This window comes from Mesitornis unicolor, unplaced genomic scaffold (assembly GCF_000695765.1).
Source record: "Mesitornis unicolor isolate BGI_N332 unplaced genomic scaffold, ASM69576v1 scaffold24058, whole genome shotgun sequence".
Classification (NCBI taxonomy): domain Eukaryota; kingdom Metazoa; phylum Chordata; class Aves; order Mesitornithiformes; family Mesitornithidae; genus Mesitornis; species Mesitornis unicolor.
The window spans coordinates 1-10,673 of NW_010201505.1; the positions used below are offsets into that span (position 1 = coordinate 1).

Below are 10,673 nucleotides of genomic sequence, written 5' to 3' on the forward strand. Positions count from 1 at the left end.
AAGTCCATTAAAACCCCGAGCAATAACTGCTTTTTAAGTAATCATTCCATCATTTTTTATGCAGCATGTTTCAAGAGAAATAGCTTTTATTTTTTTTTTCCTCCACAAAGGTGCTGAACTAAAGAGCAAAGCAGCCTTTCTGTGAGAGGTTTAGGAAAGCAGTGTTTGCTGGATGGCACTCGTACCCCCTCCCCATCCCATTAAGATGTCTAGTTGTCACTCTCTTAGTCGCTCACCTTGGGTAAAGGACAGTACTTCTGTTGAAGGATACTGGATGCAAGATCCTCATCCCTCTTCCAGTTTGGGATAGCACAGCTTGCATGAGTATTGCATGAGGTCCCTCATGCCTATTAGATTTATTAAACTTATTTCAATGACGTAAGCTAGCAGTGATGCGGATGAACCTACCTTTCAAAGTGTTTTGTGCCTTAGTCTCTCATTTGCTTGAGTGGAGATAATGAGATTGGGTTCTGTAAGAAAAAGAAACCTTTTGGTCTCGGTGCAGGATTGTACTTGTATCCATACATTCTGACTATTCACTATCTCATAGTAATGATTTAAAATACTGTATCGTTTCTCATGCAATGTATTTCCTACTGCGTTTCTGTTTCTGATCACAATTCTTGTAAGAAAAAGTCCATTTATAGTAGGAAAATGCACAGCCAATGATAAACACATAACCAATTGATTTTTCCTGAACTAGTCAGCTAGAACTGAAAATATTTTAATTGCTGATTTAGCAGCAGAAGAAACATTATTCCACATTTTACTGTTATTGCTAGCACCCTTTTTGTAGTTGGGTAGCTATAAAGACCATTCTTGCCTGGCTGAGGTGGCCCAAAAGCTCCTTTTTGCTGGCAACTATGTATGGCAGTTACTGTTGCTGACAACTGTGCTCATTGAGGTCAGTGGAAAGACTCCCATGACTTCACTGAGATTGGAAATTGAGAAACCAAATCTAAGTTTGGATGCTTCTGCGACATCATAGTGCATTGTCATTGAATCATTCAGCTAAACCAGTAGGTATTTTAATGTTTGTTATATGGTTATACTTGATTTTATGAAGACTTAACACTAATTGCAAAACAAATATTCTCCAGGCAGAAAAACTGCACAGAGTCAGACCCACAGTTCTTTAAAACCAGTGATGTTTTTCCACTGAGTTAGTGCTGACAGAATAAGAATGCAAACTAATGCAGATGATCATTAAATTGCCATGTTCAATATATCTCTTGTCAACTTTTCATACTATATTTGCTTTTAGAATAAAAGCAAAATTGTTCTCAAAGCAACTGTGAAAACAGGTGGACATTAATTAGAATCTTTTAGGCTGAAAACAACAGGATCACATATCAGAAGGATCACATATCAACACGTGAAACTTGCAGCATGCCTACAGAAATACTGTAATGAGGGACCTGATAAGTTATGCCTGGAGTGATCAAAAACTGCCACGCTCCATGCTGACTTTCAGCATATGTTGTTATTAAAGTGAATACCATCTTATAAAATATGCTTGCGTTTTTGTAACCAAAAAGGATTCTGAAATGGCAAGTTTGGACCCAGACTTCACATTCTGGCAGTGCTTGGATCTGTTTGTTGTGACATGTTCATTGCTATTTTTAACTTATGTAATAAGAATTTAATCTTATTTGTTACAAACTCCATTATACTGAAGGCATTCAAAAAGCTTTATAGTACACAATAAATAACACTAGTCAGTAGCTTACAAGCACTGCATTTTTTTTTCCCTCCAGAATGCTACCAGATATGTCAGAATACACATTTTGGATTGTATGCGAATGAAATACAAATAAAGTCGTGAAACTACAAAAGAAACTCTAGAGATGGTATTTTCAGTAGTGCTGCTATAACAATATGGAAATATTTTGTGATGAAAGGTTACTTAAGTAGACATTCAAAATATAAAACATATTCTTTAGAAAAATAGTATTTAAGTGCCAAGTAGAAATTGAAGTCCATATCCCATCTACTTCCCACATACAATTCAAAAGCGGGGTGTGAACTACTGGAAACAAATTTTAAAAAATCACTGAGCTGACTACACCATATTTGCTTCTGTTGTGCAACCATTGTACTCCACAGCAGTCCCATGATTTTTGTTATTTGTGGAAAGGATGGGGTGAGGTCAGAAATGTGCAACCCTCTTTTCTAACTTGCTTGTGACTCTAAAATTGGTTTGAAGTGACAGAGCAGGGAAGAATGCAGGCAAGTGAGTGAACGTGATTTTCAAGTTCAGCACAAGTACATAAAGCTAAGTATACATTATATCGCAAATAACAGCCTGTTTGGTTATGGAAGTAAATAGAATCTAGTGGCAAATCTGTGTGTACTTATGAAAATTCCTAAGATGTGTATGCCAAGAAGTTCCTAATTCAGAAGTTGGCATGGCTCCGCAAGTAAAGCGGATACCTGTGGTTCTTGTGTACTGCCTACAAATTTAAATTCTGCATATCTGTTCTCCTTTATTCTGGTTTTGCTCTAAGCTCCCAATTTTGATAGGCCTACCACAAAAAAACCCCCCAGGCTTTCATGTATCTTTATTCTAATTGTAATTATAACTCTGTCAACTGTCTTCCTTATTAGCCGAGATGCCCAGACAGTTTCCAAAGCTGAACATCTCTGAGGTTGATGAGCATGTGCGACTTCTGGCAGAGAAGGTATTTGCTAAAGTCCTCCGAGAAGAAGACAGCAAAGATGCCTTGTCACTATTCACTGTGCCTGAAGACTGCCCTATCGGACAGAAAGAGGCCAAGGAAAGGGAACTGCAGAAGGAACTGGCAGAACAGCAGTCTGTGGAAACAGCTAAAAGGTTTGTTCAGTAGTTGCTTGCTACTATAGGTTTTTTAATGAGTTTAAGTTAATATTGAAATACCTGGCAGGTAACATTCTGCCCTTTACTACTTCAGGAGAAAGGTCAACAGCAAGTAGCAAGGGTGCCGGTGTGATGCCCTTCTGTGCTATGCAGAAGGTGTGCGGATGGGCCCTAGGGAGCTTGGATTGTCTCAGCTGTGTTTCCAGCAATAGCATAGATAATGCATATGCAAGATTAACAGACAGCATAGCTGGGTAGAAGTGAACACAACCAACCCTAAGACTTTTTAATGCAAAAAGAGTCAGAAAAAGAAACACTTTGCCCCCCTCATGCTTTATTCTAGTTTAGTTCAGAGAAACAGAAAATTTTAACAGAGAAAGTGACAGTGGTACGATACTTCTTTTAGTCTCTCTAAAAATAGATGAAAGCAAAGACTTGACATTTAACATCAAGGGAGAAGGTAAAAGATGATATTGGCATAATGAAGTTATTCGTAGGTTTCCTTAACTCACAGAAATAAAATCTAACCCCTATCAGCCATAAAAGTGCACATTTTGAATTTTCTTAAAGAAAATTAAAAAATACAATCTACCTTTGATTTATCCATGAATCTAATGAAGCCAGACTTGATCTGGTTTATGATTTTCTAGTGTAAGAGAAAAGCCTTACCCTAATGTCAGGTAATGCCTGTTCTAGTATCTTAGCTTCAGTGGACTGGCTAAACTGTTTCCTAGAGTGATGTGAGCTCAGCAGCAGCCTGGCACCAAATGGCTTGGCTGTGTACAGACTCTTCAGAAAGCAGGCAAACAAGGAAGCCTTTGAAAGTGATAGCTAAACGCATGTAGCCAGTTAGCTGGGTAATGCTTAGCATCGTATTTCTGGAACATAAGGGAGAAGAGTCAGTTTAGTTAAATTAAGGTATGACACACTGATGATACAGGTTTTGAATTGTGTAAGTGAGTTTCCCCACTTTTCATAGACATAAACACAGAAGGGAAAACTAGATGTTTTCATGCAAACAACTATTTGGTATATTCCTCCTGAACTAATAAGTTTCACTTTTTTGGAAATTGTCTTACAGAAATATGTTCTGTCAAACTGTACCTCAAGTTTTGCACAAGTTTAACTGGGGGAGGTGGGATATGTGCATGTCACTTGTGTGGGAGCAGAACAAGTATTCATCCCTGTCTTGGAAGACTTGAGCATGCTTCAAGGACAGTTACATGAGTAAAACTTCTGTTGTTTTCAGTAGCAGTTGATCCAATACTGCCTTTCAGGAATTTAATACTGATTTCAAAGGTGGCTGCTAGAGACTTAAGAGAGGATGGAATGTGGTCATAGGGTATTAATTGTACCAGTGCTGCAAGTTCTTATTCTTCAATGTCACAGAAGTAATACACAACTTCTCGAGAATATTGCAGTATTTTTTTTTTGTTCTTACTAACATTTTAAGGTTTTGGCATCTAGTTTATAAAACAAGGAAGTATTTCCACAGTGCAAAAGACAGTGATGTCACAGGCAGTTAATAACAGTATGTTTATTTATTATATGAATATTTAAAACATATTTAAATAAATTTAAACTGAGTAAGGAAAATTAATTAAATCTTTAGAGGTATTCCAAAACTTCCCTTGAGGTATTACAACTAATTGACTGAAGAATACAGCATTCTTTTTTAGCTGGTTTGTCAGAGGTACACATCTATCACAGTTTTGCCAAGAAAGGGCAAAGGTTTTTAAATCTAAGGGGGTTAGCTGTTTAGTGCCCTGAGGGGAGGAATGGACTTGTGCATCAAAGCGGTGCTATGTTATTACTCTGATAACCAACCAGCTCTGATAATCAGCCTTTTGCTCAAGTCTCATCAAACGCTGCCTAAGGAATAAATATGTACTCATCCTTTTTCTTACAAGTTTAACTGAATGACTGTATGTGAAATTTTGAGGCATAGTCTTGTCTGACAACTAGATGAGTTTTTAAATCCTGCACGTTTTGGGAAGAATGAACAGTGTGTGTAATAGCACAATAATTTATAACAACTTTCCATATGTAACATTCACTTGTTTCTGTCTGGTACTTTGTGAATTCTGGTATTACCAGTCTCTAAGAATCGCCTCCAACTAAAGCACAACACATTTTCATTCTGTGCAGTGACTTGCTAAAGCTGAATTTGTAAGAAATTAAACAAAACAAACCTTAGGGCATCTTGCAGTGACTGCGAATAAGTTATGGCATATTGTATTTGTGTGGAGGCTAAGGGCAATTGTGTGTAGCATATATAATGTGAAATGTCAGTAGAAAAAAAGCTAAAAGCACAAATATTTTGTGACCAACATTTTTCCTGTGGTACAAGAGATTTAATTTGTAAAATGTCTTGGGGGGTGATTTCTTTGCTGTAATCTGTTTCCCAGCACATTTAATGTTTTATACCATGCCTTATTTTATGCTTTTTGCCATGAATTTGTAGGAAGAAAAGTTTCAAGATGATTCGATCCCAGTCTTTGTCATTACAAATTCCATCTCAGGAATGGAAAGCACCATCAGCCAATCCTGTTATATCTCCTGGAACACCAGTTCTTCCAAGTGCTTTTCTGCCAGTCCAAGTGCCATACGATGTACCAGAGTTTCAGAGAGTTTCAATTAGTGGGGACTACTGTGCAGGGGTAAGAAACCATTTTTTTTCCTCCTGTTCTGTATCTGAGGGGGACACATCTCAAACCACATGCAGCTAATGTATATAAAGTCTGAAATGCCAGTATATTACATCTCTCTGCAAAAAACTGTAGATTTCTTTGTCAACATACTGATTTGTAAAACAGTTAAAGTGAAGGCCAGGTCTTTTTATCATAAAAAATAAATAGATAAAACCATAATTGGGCATTAAATAAATGGGTAATATATGGTAAGAGGAAAAAAAGCTGTGTGTGTGGTTTGCACATTGTATTTGGACTCTCCTTGCATCACTGAAACCTTGGGTAAGAGCCATATGGTCAAACCACATACGCTTACATTTCTGGAAATTCAGTCTCCTTGTTACCGGCGTGGATTCAGTTTGTTGCTAAAACTGCTGTTTTATTTTTGTCAGTATTTATCTAGGCTTTCCTTTCAGGTTACAGTGGATGATTACGAACAAGCTGCCAAGAGCCTGGTGAAAGCTCTTCTCATTCGAGAAAAGTATTCACGTCTTGCCTACCATCGCTTCCCAAGAACAACATCTCAGTATTTGTGTAGCATGCAAGATGAAAAATGGAAAGTTGAAGATGAAGTGTATCCAGGTGAATCAACTTGTTCTTCCTTTTAAATATAGAATTAAACCCATGCACTGCTGTAGTGAAAGGCAAGTTGGATTTTTGTGATGATCTCTCCTGAGTGTCTTTGTAATTTATTCTGTCAGTGGTGAAGAATCACTGACAGACGTAAGTTATAAAACCTGTGTCTAATCTGAAACAGAATCTCTCAAAAGGTAAAAAACCCCCAAAAACAAAACTCAAAAAACCCATGTTAGATGGTCATTGACTATTTTGTTTTTTTTGCAGGAAATGGGATGGTAAGTAGTGCATTTGTTTTTCCAGGAAAAAGATATATGGATATGGTTTGAAGTGAAAAGTAATTTCTTCTGATCTTGGCATGCTGAAATAAAAGGGACAGGAAAGGTGTTTTGGAACAGCTGCCGGGGAGATATAGCCAAGCTATTACTCGGTTGATAACTTTTGTACAGTTATGATTTTAAACTTACAACATAAACAGTAAAATCTTATTACACAATGTCTTAATTAGCACAAGTTTGAGCTGGATAGTTATGAATATTAGAGATAAGAATGGTACCAGTTTATAACACACATTCAGGTGCTCTAGGTGAATAAAAGGACTGGTTAATTACTTTTCTATCTTGGCTTAATGGAACAGGTAAAAGAAGATATCTCAGTGATAAGACTGAGCCCAAGAATGTACTTCAATTGACACAAATGTACGCTTATTTTATGCTAGTTGCATTAGTAAGATACTAATGTAAGAGAAGTGATGAACATTCACTTGCACAAGTGGTAATGTCTGAGTGTTACAAAGTTGGTTTTTTTTCCCCCTGAGAATTGGGTTTAGGGATTACAAAACTGTACTGAACAAATCCCAACCACGCTCCTGGTACTTTCTGATCTCGATCATTGTCAGGCAGCCAAGGGGAAAACTAGAGTTGTGTTGCACTACCTCTGGCTTTTGTACTTCTTCATTCTATTCAAAAGCAATTAAACATAAAAATAAGGAGTTTTTAATAAAACTCAAGAAAATCAACAACCCCCCCCAACACAAACAAAACACGAATTTAAAAAACCACCACTCAAAACACAACAAAACCAACCAACCAACCACTGGTCAGGGTGAGAAGCACTGAGTCTTAAATTATTTCCTGCTTTGCTATGAGTGAAGTACGATCACTAATGGTTGAGAGAAAGAGGAAGCAGTCGTGGTATGTATGCACTAGTCTAGCTCACTGGATTGTAGGAAGGGCGGAGGTGAAAAAGTAAGGCACAGCCTTACTGTTCTTTTGTGGCTGATGTTTCAATATGCATTACTGTGTACCTAAATACAAACTTCCAAAATTACTACAGTGAGTCAGAAGGTGAAAAGAAAATAATGAAGGTAGGTATGAAGTCAACAACTGTTTTACTGTTTAAAAATCTTAACTGTACTTTCAACCATCCTAATTTAAATAATTATGGAAACTTATTGTGAAACTTGCACCATTGTACATTAAAAAAGAATAGTATTAAATATATTTATACATTGGTTCAGAGACCTCTAATAAGGTATAATATTTGAATTAAGGTAGGCAACTAGCTTAGAGATGGACTACAGTTAAAGCCTGTCAGAATAAAGCATGTTGTAACAACAGATCTTTTATAGTAACTGAAAGTGTCATCTTAATGAAAGTATTAAAATTTGTTAGAAATGAAGCATTATAAGCCAGAAAGTAATTTTTGTAATTAGGTTGCCTTTTGTCTAAATTATTTCCTCTAAAAGTAATGTAAATTTATTTTTAGATTTCCACTCGCCTCCAGAAGAAAATGAAGATCCTTACAATCTTGATGATGCTCCAGACAATTTGGATTACGTTATCAAGATAAAAGGTGGCATTCCTTTTGTTTATGATAACAAAGAAATGATGGAACTCAATGAACCTCGGAGTCTGCCATATCCTGACCTGGAGACGTATACTCTTGACCTGAGCCACGTTCTTGCTCTAATTGCAGATGGTCCAACGTATGTTTCTCTTGCTTTCTCCTCTGCCCCTTCAGGCTGCTGGTTACCTTTAATGGAATACTTCTTACTTTTGTGATAATTAATTCCTCAACATACTCATTCATCCTACAGTAATGTTTTGGTTTGCCTCTCTCAAGCATTAATGCATCATGAAAGACTTAAAAGGAAAAAAAACCCCACATACAGCTATATTTTATTTCTTTAGTTTCTTTGCATCAACCATGGCAAAATGAGAAGCAGTTAAAAGAAAAGCAAGAAACTGGCCAAATGTTCCCATTCCAGTAAAATGCCCAGACTTTCTGAGGCATAGGAACTGAAACTCGAACCTTACCTTTTTTGCTTTGGCCTATGTTGAGTTTATGGTTTTTGAACAGTTGTTCAGAACAGTTCTACTCTTGCTGCATGAAGAGAAACCCTGCATATGTAGAATATACAGAATAGCTCAGCAGCATAAATATTCAGTCTGATTTGTTCCGGATGTGAATTAACTGCTCATGCCCTGCAAAACTGATCCACGCACGCACAATCAAAATGAGCCTGAAATTTCCCAGAACCATCAAACTCCTGGAAAATATAACAACTGTAGTACACTCACTGACACACTTGTGATGAAGCAATGCGCTTGCCCGGTGCATAATGAAAACACACCTCCAGTTTTTAACTTTACTTCCCAGGTGAGGACTGGAAACATCATGTCCTCAACACCAGGAAAGGAAAGAATCCATGCTAGGATGGGCAATGCAGGAACCTGGACTGTTCTTCCAAACTATTTGTCCTGCCTGCCAGCTCTGCATTCCTAGTCTTTCCGCCTTGGAGAGATCATCACCATGTGACAAGTTAGTCACACCTGATGCATTTTTTCTCCTTTGAGCCTGTGTCTGACACCTGCAGCACATTCTGTCTGCCTTGTGTGTTGATAGTGGCAAAGCAGATGGGCTGAATGGAACTGTCCCATTCCCTAAGCACTTTTTCAAGAGCAAAAGCCTATGCTTTCGCCAGCATTATCAGCCCTCCTGCTCCAAATCAAAGCTAGCTTGAGTATGCCTTTTTACAGTATGCAATGGGTAAATGCATTTCCAGTTTGTGTTATATTCTAAGAGACAGGTATTGAGAAGATTAAGGAACAAGGAGGAAAAGCCTGAAACAAAAGTCGTACTGAAGACTCTTCTTTTTGCAGCTTTTGTTAACAGTCTTTATCAGGAAGCCATAAGTAAGAGGGGCCTTGGTAGGACATGTTAGAGCACTCAGCACCTTTGTGAAGGTAGGAGCAGTCATCTGCTCCTTTCACTTCTTCAGATTAAGCTTTTACAGGCTGATTCACACTCCCTGATAAATATACATGAACTAAAAGGAAAAAGTCTTCTCAGTAATCCTGTTGCATAAGTTCTTCATATGGTATTGTTTCCCTGTGTGCAAGTGCTTTCCTGTCATTTGTCTAGCACACATGAGGCTGCTTGGAGGTCAAGAACCCATTGTTCTTTAATCTTTGCTGTTCTTAAACTGGTGAAATCTCACCCTTACTCCTCAGTCTTCCAGTCTCTTGAATAATAGTATATCCCAACAAAGACTTCCTGCAGAATGCAAATAGGCCTTGATCAGTATCAGATATAGTGAGACTGTGTTTGAATTGGACTTTCAAATCCACAATGGGATTTGTGTTCCATTGAGGAGGGATTGTCAAAAATAAAGCAGAAAAAAGAAGGCTATTACATTAGTAGTGCTACAAAAATATTGTAGATGCAGTATGAATTGACAGATGGTGAAGAGAAAAACCATGTCATTGGTTAAAAATAGAATGAGAAACATAACAAGATGAAAGTGAAGACGGAGGAGTAGGAAAGCAGGAACAAAAAAGCATGATTTTTCCAAGAAGAGGACAAGAAATTGTTTTGGAAAATAAGAATTTATACACAATATATGTGGTTTTAAGGCATAAAAAATGAAAGTACATTGGATTTTATCTTGGCTTCTCATTCACATTGAAAAAGCAAAATAAACTTTTGGGATTTTTTATTTTTAAAAATCCATAGTAAACAGATCTGGATTACGGGTTGTTTCTGTTGTATATATGAAGTGATCTGCTCTGTTTGAGGTGTAGTTTCAGAGTAATAGCCATTGACATCACATTTTATTGTAGGTTTTATGCTTTCTCAGGCCATCATTACTAAAAACTGCAGTTTATGCACAGATACAGTGATAACAATACTTGACAACTTAAAAGACATAACATGGTAATGTAGAGTTCTGAAACCGTATTGGATATTTGTTATTTGTTAACCAGTGGGATAAGAAGAATTGTCTTGGTCTTAATAAAAAAAAATAGTTTTTACAGTGAAAACTTTCAAGTTATTTCTGAACTTGAAATGCAAATAGTTTTAAGTTACAAGTTAATTTCTGTGTTTTCTTTTACAGAAAAACGTATTGTCATCGGAGGCTTAACTTTTTAGAGTCTAAATTTAGTTTACATGAGATGCTAAATGAAATGTCGGAATTTAAAGAACTAAAGAGTAATCCCCACCGAGACTTTTATAATGTGAGAAAGGTAAGTGTGAAAAGGATTAAAGGCATGATACTGATTTCAGCA

General features: G+C 37.0%; 1 protein-coding gene across 1 annotated transcript in view; it reads left to right on the plus strand.

The window, feature by feature from the left end:
• Window positions 1-2,607: 2,607 nt before the first annotated feature.
• Window positions 2,608-10,673, plus strand: part of AMPD3 (adenosine monophosphate deaminase 3) — a 29,435-nt gene continuing 21,369 nt past the window's right edge. The window contains exons 1-5 of the mRNA XM_010190120.1: window positions 2,608-2,833; window positions 5,301-5,496; window positions 5,943-6,108; window positions 7,870-8,089; window positions 10,502-10,631. Coding sequence (XP_010188422.1) covers window positions 2,613-2,833; window positions 5,301-5,496; window positions 5,943-6,108; window positions 7,870-8,089; window positions 10,502-10,631 — 933 coding nt within the window. The 5' untranslated portion in view covers window positions 2,608-2,612. The remainder of the gene's footprint in view (window positions 2,834-5,300; window positions 5,497-5,942; window positions 6,109-7,869; window positions 8,090-10,501; window positions 10,632-10,673) is intronic.